Here is a 27,534-nt window from a genome sequence, read left to right as displayed (position 1 = left end):
AATAACTGGCATACATTCGGGTTAAAAGTGTGGATCATTTTAAATGTCCACTAAGAACATTGCAATGATACAATGTACCATTCAGTGTTCGGTAAGAACTTGGGTCTTACGTTGGCTACAATAAGTAATAGCCTACGGATACTTTGGTCTTCGAGTGAAAACTTAACGCCAACCAAAAAAGAGAGTTTCTTACCTTTCAAAGAGCGAGTGAGCTCGTGGTACTCACGCCACCTCCTCTTTCACTTCCACAAGGAAAGACCCAACTTCAGTGCGCAAACGACGAGTTTCCCCCCATTTTCGCCGTAATATTTTAACTATGACAAACTGACTCCTTTTCTGCTGCTTTTCGCGGCTAAACGAAGACAGAATGACCGCGAATCTCGAGGTAGGTTACTTGGTACGCCAGGGGTATTGTGGCAGCTAAAGTGTGCCTGAATGAGCCTTGAAATGACTGGAGTTTTCGGTGTTTCTGAGAATGGAGCTGTAAGACTGCAGCTTACACTCTGAGAGTGAGCGGGAGAGGGGAGAAAGGGGCGGAGGTGGTGGTGGTGGTGGTGGAGGGGCGTCAGTGACCCACAATGGAAAAATCAGCACCTGACCTTAAACCTGTTTATTTACAAGGCCCACATCTTTGGAGCAAATAAACATCCAGACCTGGCACAGAGTCTTCTATAACCCCCACAATCAAACAGTAATCGGAGGCGTCTTTGATCTATGCACCCTCTTGTATGAGGCTACTGTAGCGAACAAACAAAAACACCTAGGCTATTACAATGTAGCGTGCCCTGCGTTACATTGTTGCACATTGTAGCAGATGCATTGCAGTCACGCTAGCAAATTAACCTACATTAGCAGCCTACCGCCTACAAAAACGACCATGCATTAAGTTAGGCTACATTTTGTGATAAAAACACTGCTTGCAAAAGTGAATCCTCTCTCATAGGCCTACACTCCAACCTTTTAACTCCTTTGCCTTAGCTTCATTATCTGCTCTTTAACGGTTCTTATCCAATAAACTGTCGGGGACATGTGTTATATTGAGTAAATAGTAACTATTGTCAAATGGTAGCCTTTAAAAAGTGTAAAAATGTAACTTATTACTTGACCAGCTCTACAATATAACCTTCTATCTAGAGTAGATTCCCCTCCCCCATGCCTCTCTTTTCCGCCTGCCGGGTCACATAGTGGTTGATTAATTCTCTCTTCGCCTTGCTCAGTCATTGAGATTTGGAAAGTAAATAACAAGTTGACATCATTACAGCTCTACATTAGTGTGACACATTCCTCTGTGTGCCGTATGTATCGTAATATCTGCGCAAATATTCACTCATTTTTTCCATTATGTAATTACATTGAAGAACAATTATGATACAGTAATAAAGACTATGGTACATTCTTGAATTGTCAAAATGTAGTCAATCTGACTGGGCTACATGTTAGAACAATCCGAATTGTATTGTCTATTATTTTCTATTATATTCTATTCAAGTCTATTCTATTCTATTCTTCAAATGTTCTAAGCACTTAAAAATAGAATAGCATATGATGTGATGGTGTGTCATAGGCTATCATTGGTGTGCTAATAAGAGATACAGATAGTCTACAAAATACATTAATTTCATAGAGGAATGCAGGCTTTGCAGGACTATAATGGTATATATGTCAACACATGATTTCTGCAGTCCATACAAGTTAACTTAGCAGGCACTCATATAGCCTATTGTATGTACTGTATATGCCAGGGCAAGCTCTGCACAGCTAGACAACTTGTCACCCACATGTAATAATGACTACTAGTAAATGAAATTCAGCACATTCATGTGTACAACACTACATGTTTTTTTTGTTTTTTTTTTAAATGATGAGCAAGATTTTCTTGGTAGCCTAATTTCCCTGTGCCCAGCTATTTGGAGGACTGTGGTAACTCTTCCTGCCATGAAGCTCGTGCTGACCTCCTAACAAAGAACAGGTTCAATCTGCTCCCCTCCCCCACCCCTGGAGACTGATGGGGGTCACATGACCTTTCTAGACAGCACAGGGCAGGGAGGGAAATATCTGGTGGTGGGGGATGGGAGCTGAGTGTCACACCAGTTCCCCCAACCCCCTTCCTTCACTCGATGGCTGTGCATGTGTGTGAGTGAGTGTGTCTGGTGTGTCTGTGTGTGCTGCAACAGTCATCGACACATTGGACCTAATCCACATAGCTTTGTTCATTCATTCGGACATTGAACACAAAACATGATGGGGGGAGAATGAATCTGGGATCCAGTGTTGAACAATACTCCCTTCAAAGATTGTATGTTTGAGGCCAGGCTTTGTGTAAACAGTAACACTATACACTGCCCATCCCCCATTCACCGGCGGCGGCGCCCATCCCCCACAGCCAGCCTCAGATGGGAGGAGACGCATTAAGGGGTTTTATGATGTTATGTCATGCGACCTTGTTTTGCTATACGGGGAACTGTGTACAGAACAAATGTACACTCACTCATGGGAAAGCATGATCTAGCACCAAATGCCTGTCTGTGGTTTAGAAGACATGGCGAAAGAGCTCAGCTAAGCTATCGATGCCATTCATGACAGTGGTACTTACTTGAATAAAGAAAAAGAAAGCAAGCCTATAAAGACAATGTGATATCTGAAGGATTAGCCCACAGAAAGCCAAAACCTTTAAATAGATAGGCCTATTTTAAAGATTTTTTTGTATGTCATATTGCTGTTTGCCCCATAGAGTATTCATGGCACGCTGAATATGTATGTGTACACACATGTATGGGCCCTGTTCATGAATAAAGAGTATTTCTGGTTCTGTAACGATATTGTATCGAACCGAGAAATCGCACAGAGTCATGATACTGTATGGAGGTGCAAGAACGCAGTATTGTGATATGCCCTTTCAAAATTCTGCTACCCTTCACACCAGGAAACAACCACATGTGTGCTTCCAAGCTTCAATATTCAACATTCTGAATCTATATTTTAACAGAACATGCGGACATATGGAATAGAATTATTATGTGTCTTGTCATTAAGCCTCTCCATCAAATATTTCTATGTTTAATCTTTAATGATAACACAGCCTTCATTTAGATGAAGTAATGAACACATTATGAATAATATTTCTCACTTAAAACATTACATTGAATTAAAATCAGCTCAAAAGTAGAACATGTAGGGACGATGTCTAGAGAATGAAAAAATGCCTGAAAATAATAAACCTTTAGTAGGCCTACACCATACTGCCCTACAAAGGCAAAGTGCAGTAACTACGCCAACATTGAAACTGAGAAAAAATCCTTCAAAGCCTTGGTGTTAGGTTGGATGTTGTAGTTACTACAAATTTGGCATCAATATGTCTAAAAGGGACATATTTGGACCACAAGGCTTTGTCACAAGATAAAGGAGGTGTAATGAAGACCATTGTTAGTCTGAACTGAAATTGTGACAAGTTACGGTAGGCCTACCTAGTTACTGTACTTTGCCTTTGTCTGCTGCATAGTGGTGGTCAATGACCTATTATCAACTTTTTTACTTGTTAAGTAGCTACACAATGAACTTCCAAGAATATCAACAAAGCATAATGATAATGCAACGGCCTTGCAAAGGAGTTATCACTTAATCAAAATAATCCATGCCGTCAATTGGGTCTGCTGTTTATTCTGTGGTGTGAAATGCTGTAAGCTTTCCCATAAACACAGCTCAATCAGTACATGACCCTGTTTGTATCATTGATACTGAATAACCAGCATACCACAATAATAAAATACCATAGTTTTGGCATTAACCGTCTGCTTGGGTAGACATCGTAATGGCACTAGAGGAGGACCTTTGTGGGCACGTTGTCCACATGTGAATGTAATCCCAGTGGTCACTGTTAGGTCATTTCTAAGACAAATCAGGTATAGGCATAATGCTCAGAGGCCTTATGCCTTGCTTCATTATTTTCACAAGCAAACAAGAGGGTTGTGGGATTTAGGTGGACTCACTGTTGCAAATGGCAACATTGCCACCTGCTGGTCTGTTACTGTACTGCAACAACTGTTAAGCACTTCCCATATTAGGGAAAGTCACTGAGTTGTCATGACTTGAGAGGGTAAGATTTTCTAACAGCAGTTGCTATTTCCACATTTGCTCAATTTTTTTGCTTTTATTATGTATTGGTTAATTGATTGGCAGGCAGATTGATTTGTTTGGTTCATTCATTCATTCATTCATTCATTCATTCATTCATTCATTCATTCATTCATTCATTCATTCATTCATTCATTCATTCATTCATTTATTGAGCATTAATGTGGAGCAGGGGTGTCAAACTCAAATTTACAGTGGGCCAAAATCTAAATCTGGGACGAAGTCGCGGGCCGAACTCAAAATTCAAAGAGTACTGAAATTGTGCATGCGCGCACATGCTTACAATACTCAAATGCTTACATCTTAAACAATCCCAGCAGATATTGTAGTTCAAATGTGCCTGCACAGTCTGTTGTAAATGAGTAGAAGGTATCACTGATGCACTTGTGTGAGCATTTGACGCCCAAAATTTCATGTTCAAGTCATATGAAAATACATTAATGTTGGGGGGGGGGCTGTGGGTGGGGTATTCATGGACAGAAATGGAACAAATGTGTACTTAATTTTACAATTATGCCCTTTAAGGGTACCATAAATATTATGATTCAAAACACTGCATTCGGAACAAGTTTTCCAGACCCACAACCCAACCATAATAAGGAGGCGGCATACAGAGATTTGGACGAGGTGTGCAGGAAACTGTTCTGAAAATATTGATTAAAAAGCAAAACACATTTATTTATGAAGTGAGTAGTTGAAGCTGATACAAACAGCCCAAAACTTGGCATTTGCAGGCGCAACTTAATAATTCAACCCAAATCACACCATAATGTGACATGCAGCATGGATATCTGGTTGAAATGCAGAACATGAAAATTACTATTCTCAGTCAGGAGAGCCATGCTGCTATGGGATGTGTGCAGAACACTTCATAGTGTGTAGTGTATCTTATTGTTTTAACTAAGCCTTTGTTGGTTTAAATATTCAATTAGTTAAAAATGATTAGGAAAATGAAGTTGGTTTTGGCCGACCCATCAAGACAAAAATAAGTTTATAGTGACATTCTATCCAGGCCCGCCGACATCGGGGGAGAAACAGGTATGTTGTCCTGGGCCCAGGGTTGTAGGGGGGGCAGAATTGGGTCCCCATTACATTGTATGTTATGTATTGGGTTGGGGGCCCTTTCAGATGACTTTGTCCTGGGTCTAGCTAAAGCTGTCAGCAGCACTGAATCTATCGACTATTTGCATGAAAACAAACACTGATATAAGTAACCCAGATATTGTGTGCACCACTGGAGTGGTGGAGTTCCCCCTGGTGGTAGGAAGCAAAATTGAGTATTCATACAAGCAGTATGTAAATTTAGATGGATGTCAGGCAAAGGCACTGAAATGTGTGGTGCTATATGTTCACTGCAATGTGCTATAATGTGTATTAGGTCTTTGTGTTTGTTTTCTATTCGTGCAGGGGCTTGGCTGGGCCCAGGACAAAGTCATCTGATAGAGCCCTCCACCCAATACATTCAAAGCAATGAGGATCCAATTATGCCCCCCCCCCCATCTCCCTGGGCCCAGGACAACTGACCCCTTTGTCCCCCCTTGTAGGCTTCCCTGTATTTGTGTATCATTTATGTAAGCTGTCAGACACCTTAATTTCCCTCGGGATTAATTAATAAAAAAAATACTTTATCTACTCTACTCTACTCTATTCTACTCTGCTCTACTCTATTCTACTCTACTCTACTCTATTCTACTCTACTCTACTCTATTCTACTCTGCTCTACTCTACTCTATTCTACTCTACTCTACTCTATTCTACTCTACTCTACTCTACTCTACTCTACTCTACTCTATTCTACTCTACTCTACTCTACTCTATTCTACTCTACTCTACTCTATTCTACTCTACTGTACTCTATTCTACTCTGCTCTACTCTACTCTACTCTGCTCTACTCTACTCTACTCTACTGTACTCTATTCTACTCTGCTCTACTCTACCCTGTTCTGCTCTACTCTACTCTGTTCTGCTCTACTCTACTCTATTCTACTCTACTCTACTCTACTCTATTCTACTCTATTCTACTCTGCTCTACTCTATTCTATTCTACTCTGCTCTACTCTATTCTACTCTGCTCTATCAGATCTGATGAACGCTAGGGGTGGTCTAGTCCTCTGCACTGTTTTCCTAACTGCCATGAAGAGGAACGGCTGACGGGTTCAAAAGGATCCTCTGCTCTTATCATTGTCTACTCCATAAAACCGCACAGGTGTGCCTCACAATGGCTGCACCTGCAGGACGGGGATCAAAGATAGCCAAAGATGCCTCAGACAAAAAGCTTATCTAGAAGGGAAAAGCTCATACGTGCTTGACGGTGAAATAACAACGTTAAAAGATCTGCCCTCTTGTGAAATAGTCCCACATAATATCCAAACCATTCTGTCTGGTATTAAGCAGAGTGGCGAGAGAAACGTTGTGAACGGTGAAACAAGAACTACCTTGGGAAACGCCATTGATTATCTAGAAGTGGTGTGTTACTGCTGTCTTTTCTGGCAAATGAAGTGACTTATACATTCCCTTGATATGCAATACTGAGCAACCTGAATGCATCCATATGAATTTATTATGTGCTGGGACATCTAAAGCTGACTGTCATACATACACATATGTATGTTCTTCAGGGGATGACTGTAGCAGGACAAAAATAAACAAACTGTGAAGTTTGAACTCATTGCTTGTCCAAAAGATTTGTGTTACTACTCATGCAATGAAAATCCTTTTTTTCTAATCTTTTTTTCTTTTAAATACTGCACGGTTTGACACAACTAGTTGAGACATGTACTTTTTCAGCATGTTCGTCACTGCATGCAGAGAGCAATCGGTGAAGCTAAATGGAAAAAATAGGATTGCGCAACCTTGGGTAATGATTGGATTATATTCACATGTTAAGAACAATGACATGAAAGAACCTTGCTTACTGATTCCTTCCAGTAGCCTAATGTGGCTTAAAGATAAACCCCTGTACAGGCCAACATTTCTTTGTGGAACTTATGACTGACTGCCTGACATAAAATAGGTTAGTGAAGTGTGTTGGATATATGTTTTTAACATAGGCCTAAATGTTAAAAATGTTTTAAGCAATGATGATTTGAAATAAACGTTATTTATTGCCACAACAACAAATCACAAAGGCTATCAAGGGAACTTCATATGAAATACTAACACACAAATACTTTTACATCTACCTATGTACAGGGCTCTAAATAAACTTTTTTCATCACCAACCAAAATGGCTAGTAGATGTTAATTTTACCAGGCAAACACACACTCACTAATGGATCAAAGTGGCTGCTAAGTTGGTCTTTTGTACCAACCAAACTGACATTTCACCAGCATTTGGCCGGTTGGCTGGTGTTAATTTAGAGCCCTGCCTATGTAGCTTGGTCTTGTGAGGTATTGGTCTGTCAAACACATCTTACTGAAACATATTATGCTGAAGCATTTACCGGTAGCCTAGTTGATAAAAAAGCCATTGCTATGTGATCAGTCACATTGGTTCTGCTCATCAAACACTCCCTAGTAGCCAAGATGACAATATAGAGTGTTTTTTCCCTAAAATGTGACACAAGTATCAGGAATTACATGGAATAAGGAGGAGAATCTGTGTTTATTTGTGCATGAAAACAGCAGTTACCAATGGAAACCATGAGGCAATTAACATTCTAAATTGACTGTGTGACGTGTATAGTTGAAATGAAGTCCCCCCCATCCCCCACCCCCTACTGCCTAGATAAACGCCTCTCCTTGCGCACGGTTTACAGTCTGAGTTCACTGTTGGCAGAAGCCCTTCCCAGTCAATGAAACTGTGCATGCCGTCTAAAAGATGCGTGTCCTTCGGGCTGCAGGAGACATTAGGACCGCACACAGCCTGTGTGTGTTTCCCTCCGCACCGACCATAAAACCCCTGCCACACATGGCTATAATAAGCCAACAAATTAAACCATTACACAATTTTTAAGGTACACAGACATCCGTGCTTAAAATATTTTAAGACATGGGGGAACTCTCTCCCCAAACAAATTCCATTATGCTGGAAGACCACCAGGGAATTGACCAGTCAAAGGGGGCACTTGCTGTAGCCTACAACAACAAAAATGGACATTATGAAAACACAAAGTAGAACTCTTCATCACATGAAAATATTTGACTTGTGCCCATGCTGATTTTACATGTTGGAAGGTTGGACGTTTCAGCAGTGTTTAGACCAGGGTTTACATGCATGGCGTGATCATAAAAGGATATCCAACTAGTAAAGGGTCCTGGCAAAAAAAGTCCCCATTTTTCCTCCTTTTGCGTTCCACTATGTACCTATTTCACAAGGCTTTATTAACGCAGCAGTCTCATTAGAAGGGGAAAGACTGAAATGCTTGGCAGGCACACAGCATACTGTAGCAAGGCTGGCCTACGGCACTCAGAGTGTATCCTGGGCCAAACCGGCTGACTATGAGAGAGCCTGTGTTTCTTTTGCTGTCCTGGGTTGCTTGAAAGACACACCTATAAATCCTCATTAGCAGGGCCGGATTAAGATGGCCTGCATGGGGGCCCTAGGCTGCAGATTGCTGTGGGGCCCCCCCATAAGGCAAATTTCGTGAAAACTCTACGTAGACAGTGTCATAATTACGGGCTAGAATTTCAGGATGACATGTCTACCAACTGTACCCGACACGATGGATGATTTTTTTCAATATTTTGTCACAATTCTGCAGTTTTTCACTTTTGGGCACTTGGGGGCCCCCTGGCAGGTGGGGGGCCCTAGGCTGCAGCCGTACTTAGCCTGTGCGTCCGTCCGGCCTGCTCATTACATTACCAGAGCGCTGCTGGGGTGGAGCAACAGAGCACACTGCTCTGTGAGCAGCAAGGAACGGAGACAATTTATTAAAGCACTTGAAGAATTTTTGTATTAAAACCTCAACATGGGGAGGGATCCAGTATAACTCCCATCACACATTCTGTTCACCATTTATCTGTTATTTTCACTCCAAAGGCCATAGGAGACGACCTGTTTTGAAAGCATGTTAAGCAATAGCATCATAATGAAGGCCCCATTAATGCAACAAGTGTAGCCTACACAGGTAAGGTGAGAGTGGTCAACTCCTCAAATCTGATTACAGTGATTTAGCATATGAAGTAGGTTAATGTCTACATGAATCTGATTAGCATTTCTATATACTGTAATTATCTATTGCAAATTATTTTTGTATTATTTTCTCATAGACCATCAGTGGGACTGAATTGTGTTTTTTCACCAGCATTTAATAGATCCGACCTACCTGCTGTAGGGGACTGGTCTGCTTCGTCAATCACCTTCAGCTTCACCAATGGCGAGCCGCGCGCTCTCCTGACTCCTCCCTGGTGGGTAACTGAAGTTTCTTTAGTTTCTCCAACGAACTCAGAGCGCATAGTAGCACCAACTCTACCCAGATTAACAGTGGGGTCGCACAATGTCCAGAAGGAATGAAGTGATGTTCTTTTCCCTTTGTTTATGGATTATAGTTCTTTCGGACCTGGGGAATGTCTGTGCGAAGAAACACGACGAGTCCTTCTTCACTGGCAGTATTTACCGAGCAAGATGCGCGTCGAGATGTCTCAGCCTTCACATCACCCGCATATCGGCGTTCTTCAAACACTTTCAGGTAATTTTTTTGACTCGTTAAGACATTAAAACAGTAGTTTGTGTGATGATAAATTATTTGAAAGTGCCCTCATGTCAGTGCATGATCAACCGCTCAGTAAATGCAGTGATGGCATATTGCGAACCTCTGGCCACCCCATGCGCGCATTTAGACCTGCAGTGGGTAGGACAACAGTGCATTTATTGCGATTTTGTTACCTGTTTACTCCACTATACCATTGCAAGTTATATTTCATGCTTTTGACGATTTGGGATTTTATTGGGCTTGGCAGTGTAACCTGAAACGGACAGGAGCTGGATTCACAAAGGATGTGAATGGAACGCCTACCTACCTGTTCAGTTAGTCATGGCAAAAACATCACCAATTAAAAAGCTATTACATGAGACATTAAGACTGAGAAATGCTTGGACATTGGAACATGTTTCTCCATTGAGAATGTGCAGACTGTGCTTGTTCTATATCCTTGTGTACTTCTCATTCTCAGCCAGAGAGTTTTTTGGCAACTATTTGAATTTCTTCACCCTACTAAGAATACTGAGGTATAGCGGAGACTGTTTTTAGTTAGAGGAGTTTGTGAATAAATCACTTTTCTCAGAGGGAACAAAACGCCTGTCCTAATTCCATCTTGGCATTACAAACTGTCAAATTTCATAGCCCTGGCGGAGTAGACAGGTCACTTGATCTCCCAGGCCCCATCAGTCATTCTTGGTGCAGTTCGGAAGAATAACACATTGTGTTGTCCCTGTTGTACTGTGTCTTCAGACCACTTCATAAGTGAAGGAATCTGGCTGCTTCTCTGGGCTGGCTGGTGTCAGAAGTTGTTTTTCACCCTCCGCTAGACACACTGTTCTCTAGCAGGAGCTCACTAAAGAGCTCTGCAATAGATATTTTCTTCTCCTTACTTCTCATTAGCTGTTGTCCTCTTTCATAGATCAATGGCATTTGCATATTAGCTTTGTTGCTGGCTGCATTTGTTTTCCTGGTGCACTTGTTCATGTGTGTATTATTAAATCTTTTGATTGTAGTTGAACACACACTGAAAACGGGCTGGTTTTTTTTGTTTTGTTTTTTTTGGTTGGGCAGGGCAGCATTACATTATTGCATTTATATAAGCTATATACACACATAGAAAAGGTCCATTGAGTTACCACAGCACTCACATTTAGTTTTTAGGAGTAGACGACTTTTCGTGTCTTTTTTGTAGCTGCAAGAATGAAAGGAGTAGCCTACACAACTGATAGCATTCACCTGGACTGGAGTAATTCTTTATTCAGCCATGTAACCCGAAACAAGTATGGGCCGGATAGATATGCAAATAGAAGGGACTGGAGTTCCATCTAAAAAAGAATAAAACATGATCTGTAGTGAGGATGGTAGGCTACCATTTGTTCACTTGGTGTGACTGTTGCCTTTTGCTGTTGGTTTTAGCGGCACATATTTATTTCCCAGAAGCAGGAAACAGGACTGTGAAAGAAGAAGACGATGTATTTTTTTCTTGATAAGGGGGCTGGTTGGAGTTGGACAAGACCGAACAGCCACTAAGAATAGAATGCAATTGTTGTTGATTCTGTGAGAGGTCCACAGAATGGACTGTGTTCTCAGGAGGCAGGCCTTTCATGTCAAAATGGGGGTCTGGTCAGCTGGAACAACAACCCCCCCCCACCCCCCCACCTCTCCTCCCCTCTCCACCCCCTATCCCTGTGCCCCGCCACCAAATGCCACCGTCACACTTCATAGGGGACACTGTGTCTCTGCTTTTGCGTCGGTGAGGTCACCTACCCTCAAAAGCGTATAGTAACCTCATGTGATCGGCACTCCTGTAAACTGTTTGTGGGACACGCATGCTTTCTTGCTGATCATGGCTGCACAATTTTGATGAGGCAGCAGCAGCTCCAATATTTATCAATATTGCTTTGTAGAAGCTGAAACAGACATGTCATAAGCTAATGTGATGTATCATGCATGGCATGCATGCTCTGGGGTCACCAGGATCTCGGAAAAGGCTGAAAAAAAAAGAAATTCTCAGGTACTGACAATTCCAGGATAGTGTGAGCATTACAACTGCCTGTCGAAATTGGCAGAAGTTACCCTTTGATTTGTTTGCTTTTAAATTATGGCTGGTTACACTTACACATTTTGCCCTGTCCAACTTTTTGCTGCAAAGATACTGTTTAGCGTGATCATGGATCCTTATGGTCATCTGCACCTGTACTCTCTGTTGGTGCTGTGAGTGACACAGATGTGATTGTTCTGTGGTGATTGACTGTGGACTGTCTCAGTGGCCTTTCTCTTGCAGTACCTCCAGTGGCTCGTTGTAATAGACACTGAAATGTTAACCACCATAGTACTATACTACTATGACATAACACAGGGCATTTAGTAATGCACTACGACTTGGTCATTGCCATTCTGGTTACAGCAAATGTATAATGCCGGGTCTTAACGGGTTAAAAGTAGTGCATGGCAGTTGCTCCCAAACCTTTTCCGCAGGGACCCTCTTTTTGGACTTAAAATATGTCTGTGACCCCCCCCTCACCATAGCCTTACCATAGCAATGAATTTCTACCAATGTTACGGACAAAACTATTACTGGAAAATATAGAAATTTGTTTGTCCATTAATATTGCTAGATTTTCCAGTAATAGTTTGTCCACTAATATGGCTAGATAATCCACAGGACAGCAAATCCATCTACAGTATGAAGCATACAGGTGAATACTCTTATTATTAACCAAGTTATGGAATTATTGTAAGCTGTTAGCTGTAACTTAAGGATTTCACGTTTTTATGCAATGTTCCTTCTGTCCCCGACTCATCTTCAGGACCTCTATGACCCCCTTAGGGGTCCCAACCCCCAGTTTGGGAACCACTGGTGTACGGGATGCGTGCACATCTAACCAAACAGGTGCCGGATAGAGAATGAAAGGATGGAAGAATGCAATGAACGTGGAGAAGAAAAATATGCACACTGTTGCAACTCACCAATTTATTTTTCACAATGTTTTGACATCTGCCGAAGACGTGTGAGGTCTATACGTTGTGTGCAATAAGTCAGTGAGCAGCAATGGCTGACGGATTTTCTTCTTCTCTTTCTCTGCATGATAACGTGACTCCTGTGGCATTTCTGTGGACTCACTCCATCCCATTGGTCTGGTGAATACAGGCTGTCACGGGGAAACTCCTCTCTGGTTTGGACTGTGTAAAGCATTGCATTTAATAGTTAACGAATTGAAGCAAATTGAAGCAAAATGCTTTGTGTTGATCTATGTATAGGTTGCCTAGGCTAGTAACAAGTCAGATCCACATTAAATAGTGTTTTTAGAAAATGTTTCGGTAGGATGTGACAGACATTTTTCCTACTGTAGAAGAGGCAGTCTCCCTGCTGTAAATATTGTGGCTGACAGAGTGAAGTTAAACAGGGGTTTTGTCCTCTAATGCGCTCTTTAAGTACCCACCCCCCGACCCCCACCCCCCCCACCCCCTTCTTCCAATTGGATTATTAATGTGTTGGTCTATGAGGAGACCCAACCAAAAAAACAAGGTGTGTCAATGAGGTCCTGTTTTTTCCATGTGTAGTCATAAAATGTTGCATGTTAAATTCCACCCTTCGTTCCCCCATATTCATGTTGGGACGTTGAGGCGTTTTTTTCCCCTCAGTGTAATGTGTGGCAACAGTGGAAGCTGTGTTATTAACCCCTGGAAAGAAAAATCACTGGAAAGTACTTTTGCCGCGTTCCCTTGTTTCATCTCCGATATTAAACAGCGCAGGGATGATGAATCAAACCACAGCAACAGTCTGTCTCATGTGTGAATGTTTTCAGTCATGTTTTGGATCGTGGGGAGGGATGAATGGACTCCTATGTTGCCTGGGTTCACCTCTCCGTGGGGCCTTTCTAACTGAGACTGTCTCGTCCAATCTGTGCCCCTAGTCCTCACCTGAGCTCACCACAAGCATTGCACGACTTCAGGCCGGCTTTCAACTTTTTAAGTGACTTACTCTGAATTTCCTCTGCCTTAGAGGTTTGTAAATGTGTTTTAAAAAGCAGATGTGCAGAGATTTTCAGTGATGTTGACAGAGGATGAATGGAGAGCTCTGTAATAAGCAGCCACCCCCCCCCCCCCCCCCCCCCCTCGCTCCGTAAGGCCCGTTGACCCAGACCATTTTCCTCAATCTGAGCTCCTAGAATTGCACGGATGCTCCATTTCCACTAATTCCATACAACTTTAGAGACACTCGCTTTTTTGAGTGATATCATATGTCCATTGACTGAAATATGTCCCGTGTGCTTCTTTTAAAACCTAAAAGACCTTAATAGGAGTGGGGGTGAAGCGTGCAGGTTAAGTGCATGGTCCGCAGATGTGGAGCAGACGTGGAGAGGAGAGGATGGGGTTTGTGCTCTTTGGCCTGTCCTAGGGATTGGTTTGTTTGGATTACGGGTGTATGTAGGAAGCTTATCTTAACTGCTGTGTAATCAAGAGACTCTAAACATGCTGCACTGAAGGCCTAGTAGGAAAAAGTGGAACGTGTGCCTCAGACATTTGCCATGCGCAGAACGTTGGAATGCAGCTTTTATTGTTCACAGTCATGCCGGTTTCAGGCTGTCACTGTATCGTGGAAGACAGTTTCTATGGCCTAATGAGGTGTTATGGAGGAGGAGTGTATGGTTGATAACGAGGCTTAATCACCTTCTACTGATATTCTTGTGAGCTGCGGGTGGAGTATGCCTTCCTGCAGTGGTGTAGTCTACGTAGAACGCAGGTATACGCAGTATACCCACCTACAAATGTCAGGGATTTCAATATACCCACCTAAAATTGATTAATCCATTATTTAGAATAGCACAAATATATACAGTATACCCACCTCAAAAAACGTTCAAATATACAGTATAGAGTGTAGTGGAAAGTGCGCACATCCAGCAAAAAAGCATCAGCAGGTGCCAAATGAAGAAGATGCCTGAAGATCTATGATCGAAATGTTGCTCCTAATAAATTAAGTCTTTTGCAAGCAGTGTGCAGATCCTTTCCCACATATACAGTATACCCACCACAAAAGAAGTAGACTACACCACTGCCTTCCTGGTCGGATCTCAGTTTGCAGCAACAGGCTGAAATACCACGAGAGGAGAGCTCTGGCTATTATTCCTCCCTGAAGTATCCAAACAGGAAGACATCAGGTCACCTGCTCTAGGTCCTGGTGGTGGCTGACAGGGACCATAAACTAAATGCTGTGCATGCTGTGTTTACATGTCTATATCAACACGGCTTAAACAGGCACTCACTCCCAAATGGACTGTCATTTAACTTCACGCAGGTTGGTTTTCGTTTTTTGTGTGTGTGTGTGTGTGTGTGTGAGTGGCATCTACAGTGACGTAATGGCCCAGCAATTATGATCTGCAACTGAAAGGAGCGTGGTGCAGCGGCCCCGGCCCTGCGCATAATGTTCGGGGCCAAGCAAGCGATCAGGAATGTCTTCATGAGCGTAAGGGGTTGCGGAGCTGACCTATAATTATCCTTCCTCGGCCCGTGACATGCAGGGGTCAGGTCTGTAACAGCTGGGGCAACATCACGCTGAGCTGAGCTGAGCTGAGCTGAGCTGAGCGGAGGGGAGCGGAGGGGATTGGAGCGGCCATGCTACAGAGATGCTGTCACAGATCAGAATGAACCCCGGCCGGCCCGTCCGTCCGCCACACAGCCCCCATCCTGCCCCGCCCGCCTCGTCTGACTGATGACTGATGTGTTCCGAGAGGTGTCAGAAACACTGGCCATGATATAAGGCTTTGTCAGTGGCTTTGACAAGCCATATAAATTACGCTGAGTGATGGCTTGACGGATAACCAAGAGGACTGTTTTTTTCATTATTATTTTAAACTCTCTTTCTCTCTCTCTCTCTCTCTCTCTCTCTCTCTCTCTCTCTCTCTCTCTCTCTCTCTCTATGTCTGTCTGTCTCACCATCCCACTATCTCTCAAGCATTCTCTCTCTCTCTCTCTCTCTCTCTCTCTCTCTCTCTCTATGTCTGTCTGTCTCACCATCCCACTATCTCTCAAGCATTCTCTCTCTCTCTCTCTATGTCTGTCTGTCTCACCATCCCACTATCTCTCAAGCATTCTCTCTCTCTCTCTCTCTCCAGAGCTGTTTCTTTTTCTTGGTCGTTTATCATCAGAAGATGCAGGTGCCACAGTGGGATGAGAGAAAAAAACCTTTAGAGTTTTTAACTGAAGTTTCCTCTGCACAAAAAAAGGGAAATTTGACTTATATAAAGAGTGATGAGGGAAGGTGATGCATTCAATTTAGCCTTTGCCCTGTGGAAATACTCCTGAATGCTGTGGAGCGGGGCAGTGCATGGCCTCTCCTCTGAAAGTGGGACTGTATCTACTTAAGAGGATAGACTCTGGTTTAGTCGACTCTTAGCCATGGATGGCTTTGAAGCCTGTTGACCATTATCCTTGACACCGGCTGCACAACACCCAGCGGAGCTCGACGGCAAATGAAGTCCTTTAATGATAAGTTCTCTCTCCCGAAGGTTTCACAGGGAATTTCCAGTGGATTACATTGTTTGAGAAGGCTTTGAACTTGACATTGAACTGAAGCAGACTGACTTTTTTTTGCATCACAGTCTAGCTAAAAGTTTGGCCATGTCCCCCCTCAATGTATAAGGAACAAAGCCCTGATTCATTGCCTGGTCTGACCTTTATTAGCCTCCCCCATTTGTCTGAACGAATACGTTTTGCCAAAGCATTTTATTACCAGACCCCATGTTCCCCGAAGTCAAATCTCCAAATAGAAATAAAGAAAAAATAATGAATGAAATGCATAAAGTAATTACCCGGTCTGTTCGGTGAACATCCAGAAATGTGCGTGATGATGAAGTGCTCCATCATCACGGGCAGCCAACGTGTCCTGTATGATGTTGTGTACTTGTATTTCATATCTGCACCAGAGGTGCCCTGCCAGGGCTGGAAGCTAAGGGCTTGTGTCTCTAGTCTCTCCCAGTTGGAACCCAGGAAATTGCTGCCTGTAATTGCTCCACCATGGTTCATTTGAAAGTGAACAGGAAAAAAAATGGCATTGTTACTCAGCACACTTTAGGTCGGACAACATGTCTGCATTCATTGGGAAACCGTAACTTGGCCCTCTCTCTCTCTCAGAGAAATTAGAGAGTGGTGTTGGGTGTTTGTGCTCCGCATAAGTGTGCTGACACAGGTTCCTGTTTGAGTAACCTCTCGGGTGTCAGGAGGTTAGCTAAAGCAGCCTGCCATGAAAGCTGGGGGTCATCGTGTCCTCTAGCATCCGTGAAACGGACCGGCCGCAGTCTGTCTCAGCCCTCAGTCTCTGTCTCTGGCACATCTTTCAGCCATCTGTGTGGAAGGATAAGGCTTCCAAACCGGGTGTTGCGTTCTCCTAATTAATTACCATAGTCTTCTTAGCTAATTACTGTGTGAGTGTATAAAATGTATTTTAAATGCTGTCTAATTTGCAAGGAAATTGTGCTACTGTCTGTCTGTGTTTGACTGTCAGCGGAGATAATAATTCCTTTAACAAAGGTAGTTTTACTTTTTTCATACACTATGCATTAGAGCAATTTCTAAATGCACAGTAAATCCTTGTAAATGCTGCAAGTCTAACCCATAGTAACCCCCCTTTCTCTTTCTCTCTCTCTCTCTCTCTCTCTCTCTCTCTCTCTCTCTCTCTCTCTCTCTCTCTCTCTCTCTCTCTCTCTCTCTCTCTCTCTCTCTCTCTCTCTCTCTCCTTCTCCACAGAGTAATGGATCTTTGGCATGGTGTCAAAATCACAAGCAGTGCTCAAAGGTAAAGTATAACAGGCCGTCTAAGTGGGTTTGCTTGGGCACTGTGACACGGTGCTATAAAATGTAATTATGTCTAGCAATTTACCACAACAATGTTGGTTGTTACAGCCACAGCTCGTTATATGGTAGATCAATGGTGGCAATATAGAGTTTTAGATATAGATACAACAGCCCTCCGATAAGGTTGTGCGCTGTGCAGCGCAGACAGACAGACAGCCCAGAAGCCATGCTGTCTGTCTGTCTGTCTGTCAGACGAGGCTAATCGCTGTGCATGCGTGTGGCTTGTCTGCTGCCCAGAGTCTTATTGTGCCGTCTCCTGCTGCTTGCACAAACATCCTGTGCAACTCACAGACTCACAGGGGGTTTATAGACTTCATTTATGAATGCAGCACAGATTCGCAGCAACATCTTTTATAGTCGGATGCAACTCAACTGCTTTTCTCCGATCACAATAGGTGAAGTCAGAGAGCTTTTGGCTGTTTGTAACCCATGTTGTCAAATCTTGTTAAATGTGCCACGTAGTAGGTAGTAGGTAGTCGGGAGCGGATCGCTGCTCATTAGAATTCTTGTCATTTGCTTAGCAGCTGGGCTGGCTGGTGGAATACTGTGGCGTGGTGGTGTCTCTCTGCAGAGGCTGGGGAGGGAGGGGTGTTTCGGGCCGGCTCAGGGATGGTGTTGACATGTTCTCTCAGCCCTCTCCTGAGCTGTCGACATCCCTTTCGCAGTTTTCACGAGCCTACCGTGGGCTGCACTGCACATTCAGGGGGAGAGGAACCTGCCTAACAGGAGAGATCGTACTCTCACGGCCGCATGGGACTTGGCCAAACTCTGTGCTGTAACGCTGCCTGTTTTTCTTGTCTGCGCTCACATGGCACCGGTCTGCATATTTTTGCTGCAGTGCTTGTCAGAGGTAGACTCTGGGTTTTGAAAATAAACTGTGCATAGAATGTTGTCTTTTACGGGTGCCCCAGATGTTTTTTCTGTGGTGCCACGAGATTGTATGAGTGCTTATGTTTTGATTGCCGTGTTTTATTTTTTCATGTTCAAGGAGTTTATAGTTAATTGTACTTTTGATGAGGTGGTGACACAATTTCTTTCAAGCGTATCCGTATTACAACCTTCATAAACAGAAGATGAAGTAAACACAAGTGCTGAAACAGGCACTTAAACTCACATTTCTTTTGGATTTCACCATAACAGTCAAGCTAGATTTTAAGCGCAGTGTTATGTTAAAGTAAGCATGTGCATTGAATACGAGTGGTACAAAGATAATGTAGCAAAATGATAGTTGTGCTGAACTGATGTGCTGAACTGATGCAATGCATGCAAATTACCTGGACTGCCGAATGTACCAACCATGGTGTTTTGTCGTCCTTGTCCACACCATCATTTATGAGAACCATGAGAGAGGCCTTGTTTCCAAGCCCTATTTAGGCGGTGTTGTTGTGTCACATTACCCTGACACATGGACATCTCTCCACTTTCTCACTTCAAGGACTCAATGAGCCACACACATGCAAAGGAGGGAATCTGACATTGAAACATGGATAAAGACGTCGATACGATTGCAACACTCTCTCTAGCACAGCCTCATTCCATCGTGTTACATAATGCCATGGTTATGACATCTATAGTGTTGTTTATTAAGCAACAGCTTTCTTCAAATCATCGAGTAGAACAGTGAGAGCTGCCTGCCTGTTTGTGCAAACCCTTTCGATTTTATTTGTCCGTAAGCCATTTAGTTCTACCCTGGTGTTTTTTTTTTTCAAAACTGCTAATGTGTTACTTGTGTCTCCTGATAAACAATTGCACTCGCAGGCTGAAAAATATGGCTTATACAAGAGGAACAGTGCAGGGCTGCTGACAACTCTTTGCCAAAGAGCCTCGGGTGCAAAGAGGAAATTAATTTCATCCAGCTAAAAGCAAATGGGGTTTTACGAGGTCAAGACTAATGAGCTTGTCTGGGCGCATGGAGGAGGAGATAGAGAGAGCCATCTCGCTAGGCTATATTCTGCTCTCTTCGATGCAGGAAAACTTTTCTTCTCCTTTCTGGGGAGATAGCAGCTATAACCTTGAGTTCTGCGTGTGAGCCAACTCCAAGTCATTCATCAGGGAGTTTTTATGTTTGAAAAAGATGTAGCTGAATAACGTGTCCAAGCACAGCACACTGTTTTCATAATCAGCCATCTATGTCACAGAAAGTCTTTAAAATGTCTGAGATTATTTTTCTCTTTTTCCTCCATGTGATTATATTCCCCTACTACTAAAACAAGCAAGTCAGCTTTTGCCATATTCACTTTGTGTGACTATAAATAATATATATTTTTGGTATGAATGAGACACAGATGGAGGTGATGTAATTATTTTCTGTATACGCTCGGCAGTGCTATCTGGCATTAACCCTGCCAAAATAACTTGGGGATTCTGTCATCAGCCCCCAACAGATCCAAGAACGTAGAGCTGTATTACTTCTTCGGTTATGCCAGTGTAGTATATTATTTCTCTCCAAGTGCATAACATTTTATGGCAGCATTATGCGTAGAGAGACCCCATAAACTCAACTCATCACACAAAAGTTGAATTTTAAAACGTAACAGCTAGATCAGTTGTTTTCACAACTGTGTTTATGGAGTTCAGATGTACTGCCCTGATCTACATAATTGACACCGTGCTCTATTGAGGTATTCAGTGCGAGTGCTTCACATAAAAAAGGCTTTGGCCATTGTGGCCGTGCTGAACAATTCCTTGGCCCTGGACCAGAGTGTTACAGTGCCGTGTGTGTGAATAGGCCAACAGCTCCCGATTAGCCTCCTCACTTCATAAGCAGCCCACAGCATCAGTGGAAGTCAAACAGGACCACAAAGGCATGGGCCCGAGCACACCCCCCTGAGGGCTACCGTGGGGATCAAGTCTCTAACACTGAAAGGTTTGTCAAAGGCCCCCACTGGGGACTGCTGGTCAGATAAAGTGTGGAGAGACTGGTTAATTATTTAAACAAAGATCCTGACCCTCTCTCTCTCTCTCTCTCTCTCTCTCTCTCTCTCTCTCTCTCTCTCTCTCTCTCCCTTAGTCTGTCAGCACTTTTGGAAATCAAAGCGTTGAGCATTAATTTGAGTGGGGGGAGAAGGTAATCTTGGCCACCAGCTCGTATGCGATGTGCAGCGTTTTTGCCCAACTGGCCTGCGCGTCCATTGTTATGGTAATTAACCTCGCTGCCCTCTTTGCTGGAGCAGAAAGAGGGACATTCTGGGCCGCTGGGAAATCATTAGCATTGCTTTAGCATCCCCATTTCCCGATTGAGCTGGGAGACACTGGGAGGCCGGAATGCTGCTCATTGTGAACAGTTTTGTCATGTGGCTTCTTTATCTTGACAAAAAGAGAGTTACAAAAAAAGAAAAAAAACCTAGACTCAGACTGGGCTTAGCCACCAAAGTTTGGACATGTTTGTCTCTTGATCACTGCAAAGTGTAAAGGAAGTGTGCTGACAACAACCAAAACAATCTGGAATATCCCAACATTTCGAAGATGCTGAACACAATAGGAACAACTCTTTGCAAGAGTGAAGCAAAGATTCAAACACTGACTGGACTCGATTTGCAAAGTGGGTATTACTCAAATGCAATTCAAACGACAACATGCATTATTCAGTTTGGCCAGAGCAGTCTCAGGAACCTCTCCAAATATAATTACATAGTTTCCTGAAAATGTTAAATCCAACTCTTTAAAAATTGAAGAAGCAAGTAGGAGACGTGTTTCTCTTTTTCTCCCAGTGAAATTAATATGTCCATGAACAGAGAGGCCCCTGTTGCAAAACCAGGAGAGGATGAATTCATTCATCTCAAACTTGCTCTCCCTTTGCAGCGAGACCGTGCCTCCTCTATCGCCCCTTTCTTCTACTTCCAAGGTCTTCCTCATCAACTGAAAAAAGATCTTCTAGTCTGTAGGTGGCTTGTGAGAAGCTATGGCTGTTGTTGTTTAATGGAGTAGTAATGCCCAGGTGTGTCTTTTATAAGACCATGCTTTTAGCAGAGATGGCCATTGTATCACAAAGCCCAGAGGATATGCTTTCTTGTGGGATGGGAGTGTTTATTCAATGGCAACACTGTCGAGGCTCTCTTTGAATTATAATGCACAGTGGGAAAAGGTCAGGATGGAAATCAGGACTCGGCTATGACATTCACTGACAAGCGGTTTTAAAATATAGAGATTGAGGAACTGTCCCTGATAAAGAGGCTGTTGCAAGCGTAGCCTCTTACTGCATATGGGGGTGGCTGGTGGGCCTATTCACTATTTGCTGAAAATACTGAACTACATTACAACAACATTGCTATGACATTACTGAGAGCCTTTAGTAACAGATAAAGACATAGCCATTACAATTTTGGTGACAGTAAGTTTATAACATTGGCTCTGCGCTAAGGGGTTAATCAGTTAGGATAATGACATTGGTAGCACCAGTACAGTGGGCATCTTCATTAATCTCAATTTAAGCAATAACTCCTTGGGTGGTAAATATCCCATTCCTCGCTCCATTTGCTACAAACTTGGCCGTCTCAATTCCTGACATTTGACCGTGAAGAGGTCTTTGTGTGGTCATCTTTTCTTTTGGCAGCCCAGTAGCCAGTCATAAAGGATCCTCTCAGAAAGAGCTAGGTGCTAGGTGGGCTGGTTTTATTGTGTGGGCAAATTCTGGTTTCCTCGCCTGGCAGGAAATGCATCAAAGCACCTTTTGGTTCTCTCCTCAGCCAGACTCTCACACCTTTCTCCCCACCACACATGCACGAGGTGTGCCACCTTCATAGACCAACTCCACTGCAGCTGAAAGTCAGATGATTACGGCAGTGTGTGTGTGTGTGAAGCGATCATTTTCCTCTGCTCAGTTGTGTTGAGACATATCTGGCTTGGACCCAATTCTTTTTGCAGTTTGAAGATGTCAAATACAACTCCCTGTGTAACTCCAATTTCACCCTAATTCTCTCGCTCTCGCTCTCGCTCTCTCTCTCGCTCTCTCTCTCTCTCTCTCTCTCTCTCTCTCTCTCTCTCTCTCTCTCTCTCTCTCTCTCTCTCTCTCTCTCTCTCTCTCTCTCACTCCCTGGTGTTCCATCTCAATAGCAGAGGTCTTAACATGGGCCATTTATTTTTTAGTATTTCACAGCTCTTCACAGTGGCTTCACTAAATATATTAATGCATCTATTATCCATTAATATTAACCTCCTCTGATCTGGTGTGTGTGTGTGTGTGTGTGTGTGTGTGTGTGTGTGTGTGTGTGTGTGTGTGTGTGTGTGTGTGTGTGTGTGTGTGTGTGTGTGTGTGTGTGTGTGTGTGTGTGTGTGTGTGTGCGTGCGTGCGTGCCCGGGTGTGTGTGTGTGTGTGTGTGTGTGTGCGTGCGTGCCCGGGTGTGTGTGTGTGTGTGTGTGTGTGTGTGTGTGTGTGTGTGTGTGCGTGCGTGCCCGGGTGTGTGTGTGTGTGTGTGTGTGATAGAGACCCTGTAGTAGTCTGACTTGACTGAGACCTGGGTGTGTGTGGTGTGTATTATTATGTGTATGTAGTGTATGTGGGTGGCGGCACAGCACAGTGCCTCAGAGGGCCAGGTCAGCCTCGGCAGGGAGGAGTCGCTCTGGACATGGCTGTTAAGTTTCATTGGGTGAAGGAAGTGCTGTAGTAGCCTGCTATCTGTGGAGCTCATTATTCACATGGTGGGTGGCAAGGATGGGGGGTGTAAAAAAAAAGAGAGAGAAAAGGTTTGCAGGGTGTGAGACATACGGAGAGGTGGAGTCCTCCAGACCAAGACTCAGCAGTGACTCCCAGGGTCATTGTTCATTTCACAGTAGTAGTGTCTGAAAAGGAGTGTTGTGCGATGCCTTTAATGTTGAATTGTATTATCAATCTCAAAGTCTATAGCTCGCTTGTTTATTGACATGGAAAAAGGTTAGCATATGGGTTGTCTGTTTTCAATATTGCAATGATGAATATGTACTTTTAGGCTATAATTGGCATTTTCAGATTATTATCCTGATTGAGAAATGCTCTATTTTGATACAACTGTCACAAACTGATGTGTTCATGCTAAAAAAAAGCAGCTTGTTTGATTTAGCTGGCATGCGAGGAGGATTATCTGAATTGGGACAGCTTGTAAAATCCTCTTTAAAGCAATAATGACTTGTCACAGCCAGAATGTCTGTAATTAATTCTTGTGTCAGAATTGGCGCTGCTGCTTCTTCCCATGGTCTATCTTGGTTATCAGCCCCCACAAGCTCCTCCGATTGTTGTGTCTGCTCTGTGCACGGCACGCTATACTTGGAGATGATGCTGAAAGGACAGAACGAAATCCTCCACATGGGAAAGATAACATGAGTTACAGGTCAAACATTGATGGATGGACTGCTTTTTTCTGTGTGATTCAGTTTTTTTTTTTAATTGACAGTGATTTACTATTGAGAGCATAGTGATGGCAGACTTGCCAAAAATGGCTATGATGAAAGCGAGTTCGCAGGCTTTGCAGAATATGAGCAAAATTGTATGGATTTTATATGATTGTTTTGAAAAATGCTAGTCTTGAGGTATTGTGCTGTAATAACATGTTGGAATGCTTTCAGACTGCAGCGTAGCCTGGCCTACCATTCTTTGCGGAACACAACAGGACAACTGGGGGGGGGCACTCACTGACATTTGTCAAGATTTACTAGAAATGGTTCAGTGACGTGAAGACTGCATCATTATCTGAAGCCTCCCAGCTGTCTGTCTGGTCAGCAGTGTTGCCAGATTGGGCTGTTTCCCGCCCAATTGGGCTGCTTAGGATGGCCGTGTGCGGGTAAAAATGGCATTTAGAACAAAAAACAGCCCAATTTTTGCCAGGATTTTGGTGGGATTTTGTGCTTCTAGGCGGGTTTTGAGCATTTTTTGGGCTGGAAATCATCAGACTCATCTGGCAACCCAGTGTGTCGTCCGTCGGGGGAGTGTGTCGCCGGCCAGAGAGTGCCTGGTCCGATTACTCACAACACCCAATTTATCACTAATCGAAAAGTTATCCATTCTGCCGTAATCCCCTGGCTTGATCCTCTGGAACGTGCAATGCCTTTAAGTCCATTCCGTGAGTGAGCACATTAGTCTGCCCCGTGGTTTCATCTAATCTAAGTTGAGGCATAATGAAGCATGTTAATTATTTTGGAGGCCTAAAAGCTCCCTCAAGTCGGCCTCAGTGCGCTAGCTCTAGCCACATTCTCTAGCTAGCAGATGATTGATTGTGATTGGCCAGACAGCGGCATGCTCACAACACGACACGTTATTAAACTTAGACCACAACTGAAAAGTCCTAGCCATAGGCACACGCAATCTGGTCTGGAGGGTTTTTTTTAATTATCGAGAGCTTCAGCATGGCGAACAGAATCACACATGTGGAGGTTTTGTTTCGTGGTCTTCGTCGAATGCTGATAATTCCTCTGTCGTTGTCGTAACCTCTTGGATAATATTGACAATAAAAAAAATACTTTTTTTCCCTGGTAGTGTTGTAGAACAGAAAATCTCAACGGATTTGCCAGACAGGAAGACCCAGGCAGGCTGTGCTCTACTGTGAGGTCTGATTTTCCCAGGGTTTGTGGCCAGGGGTGCCGACAGGGGGGCACAAAGGGGACAGTTGTCCCGGGCCCAGGGAGAGAGGGGGCTCAGAATTGGGTCCTCATTACATTGTATCTATTGGGTTGGGGGGCCCTTTCAGATACCTTTCTCCTGTGCCCAGCCAAAGCTGTCAGTGGCTCTGTTTGTGGCCACCCTGAACAACTGCCAGGCAGGCGGGCAGGCAGACAGGCCTTTATCAGCCATCAGAGCCCCTCGTGATGGATGTGTCCTGTTGAGTCTAATTGTCACAGAATGTAAACGGAGCCTTGAGAGAAGTGATAAGTCCATCTTGTGCCACCGAGTCGACTGGCGTCCGTCTGGAGTAGCTCCACGCCGCCCGCCCCCCACCAGTTTATCAACACCAATTAACCCCTGCTCAGCTCTCAGGGCCGTGGCACAAGTGGCTTCATGATGCCACCACCAGCAGCAGCACTCTCTGGCAACTACAGCAACAAAACAACAACAACAACAACAACAGGACAAGACCAACTGTTGAATGTGCACAGATGTAGTCTGATCCATTGCAAGGGGGGGTGCAGTGAGGGTGAGTTTGAGGAAGGTTCTTGTCTTGCACAGTGCCAAATCATTAAGAATTAAGTGAATTGGCTATTGCATTCCACGGCAGACAAAGTCTTACTTGCGCTGCTGTGGCTGTTTTGCTTTTTCTTTTCGCCAGCTCATAAATAAGACAGGCACCTCTGACTGTGAGCTGCATGTATAATTCATAGAGCTCCTCCCCAAAACTGCCACCTCCTACCCCCTCTCCTCCCCTCCCCGGCCTCCTCGTTTGCCTCCCTCCCTCTCTCCCTACTCATTCTGGCAAGATATCCCTCACAGTCCTTTTGTTGTCTGCTTCTCCAACTGCATTTAAATTAATAATTGAGGTGATACTTCAAGAATGTCTGTTTGATACCACCTCCTAGGCAGGCCACTCAAGTCAACGCTGTTCTACTTCTTTCCATTAATGCGCTGAGGCGATGTTTCATCTTGGCACCTTAAAGGATTCAACATGCACATTTGGTATGTAGACAAGAGTTGGTATGATAATACATGCAAGACTACGTAGTGAGGTAATGGTTAGATAGTATTGGTTGGATTTTTTGCCAGCACAGTAAATTTTGAGGTTAAAATAGAAAGGCTGAAAAATCCATTCAATCGTGTAAAAATAATTATTTGTTTGTGGAATTACATGCATACTCCGTGCATGTATATTTTCAAATCACTACATTTTCATACTTCAGTTTAAAGTCTTTGGCGCTTTTTACCATATGAATGACTGCACCACAAACTGAGAAACATAGTCACTCTGCTTCAAAAAGTTGGCTTTCATGCACTTCATTTGGGTCTCATTGACATAACTGGATATGTGTTGGATGTGTGGATAGATAATTGCTCAAATAAATCTTTTGAAAAGCTGAATGATTGTAAACATCTGAGTCAGATTGACAATTCACATCTAAGGACAACTCGACGATGAAAACCAGACACCCTCTCCCTCTGCCTCACTGTCCCCCTGAACTAAAGGCTTTGTATATGTCAGCAGTCAGGCCAGCTGACAGGCTGTGTTGTCCCAGGCCCAGGGAAAGAGGGTGCCCAGAATTGCGTCTTCACAACATTGTATGTATTGAGAGCGGGTCCTTTCAGATGATTTTGTCCTGGGCCCAGTCAAGGTTGTGTAGCAGCCCTGTCAGTAGTGGTGAGGTCCACATTATTGAGCATAGTGAGCAGGGCTGTAACGAGACATTTTCAAATACAGAGGTCAAATACTGCGTACTGTACTGCATACTGTACATTTAGAATGCTTCCAACACTTCAGTCAAACTCTGAAGTTAGTTTTCATTACTCACTGTCTTGAGGATAAATGGGGGTGGCATATACAGACTGAATTTATCATTGTTGATCATATATCGATTTTCATCATAGATACATTTTACATTACTGAAAAAATACAGAGGACATGACCTCTGTGTCCTCAATGGTAGCTACGGCCATGATAGTGAGCTCTATTGTACGGTGAACCCAATGGGTCCACGTCGCCACGGCCACATGATTCATGATGGAATCCTTGGTAAACACTTGCGAGTCGACCAACACAAACTGATCTGAGTGAGTTGCCTTTGAAGTCCCAAGGCAACTTAAGTCAAACCAGGGCTTGAATCCTGATGAAAGATGGATGGGGGGGGGGTGGTGGTGAAGGGAAGGGGGGTTGGGGTGATGGAGAGTTGTGCTATGGAGTCAGGGGTGGAGCTATGGGNGGGGGGCAAGCAGGGCATTTGCCCCTGGGCCCAGGCCCCCCCTGTATTGGTGGGTGGGGGCCCTATTGTGACCATGGCAAGTCATATGGAGGTC

At 43.7% G+C, this 27,534-nt stretch overlaps 2 protein-coding genes across 4 annotated transcripts in view; one reads left to right on the top strand and one right to left on the bottom strand.

The window, feature by feature from the left end:
* tbl1x (transducin beta like 1 X-linked) overlaps positions 1-821 on the bottom strand; it is a 32,884-nt gene extending 32,063 nt beyond the window's left edge. The window contains exon 1 of the mRNA XM_063213293.1: positions 194-821. The gene's annotated coding sequence lies outside the window, so the exon portion shown is untranslated. The remainder of the gene's footprint in view (positions 1-193) is intronic.
* An 8,707-nt stretch (positions 822-9,528) lies between these two features.
* The window catches only part of LOC134460757 (anosmin-1), a 50,397-nt gene continuing 32,391 nt past the window's right edge, over positions 9,529-27,534 (top strand). For all 3 annotated transcript variants that reach the window (XM_063213291.1, XM_063213292.1, XM_063213290.1), the window contains exons 1-2: positions 9,529-9,762; positions 17,524-17,571. In XM_063213291.1, coding sequence (XP_063069361.1) covers positions 9,571-9,762; positions 17,524-17,571 — 240 coding nt within the window. In that variant the 5' untranslated portion in view covers positions 9,529-9,570. The remainder of the gene's footprint in view (positions 9,763-17,523; positions 17,572-27,534) is intronic.

This window comes from Engraulis encrasicolus, chromosome 13, assembly GCF_034702125.1.
Source record: "Engraulis encrasicolus isolate BLACKSEA-1 chromosome 13, IST_EnEncr_1.0, whole genome shotgun sequence".
In the NCBI taxonomy this organism is placed as follows: Eukaryota; Metazoa; Chordata; class Actinopteri; order Clupeiformes; family Engraulidae; genus Engraulis; species Engraulis encrasicolus.
Note: the sequence above shows the minus strand (reverse complement) of the source record. Positions and strands in the feature narration are given on the sequence as shown.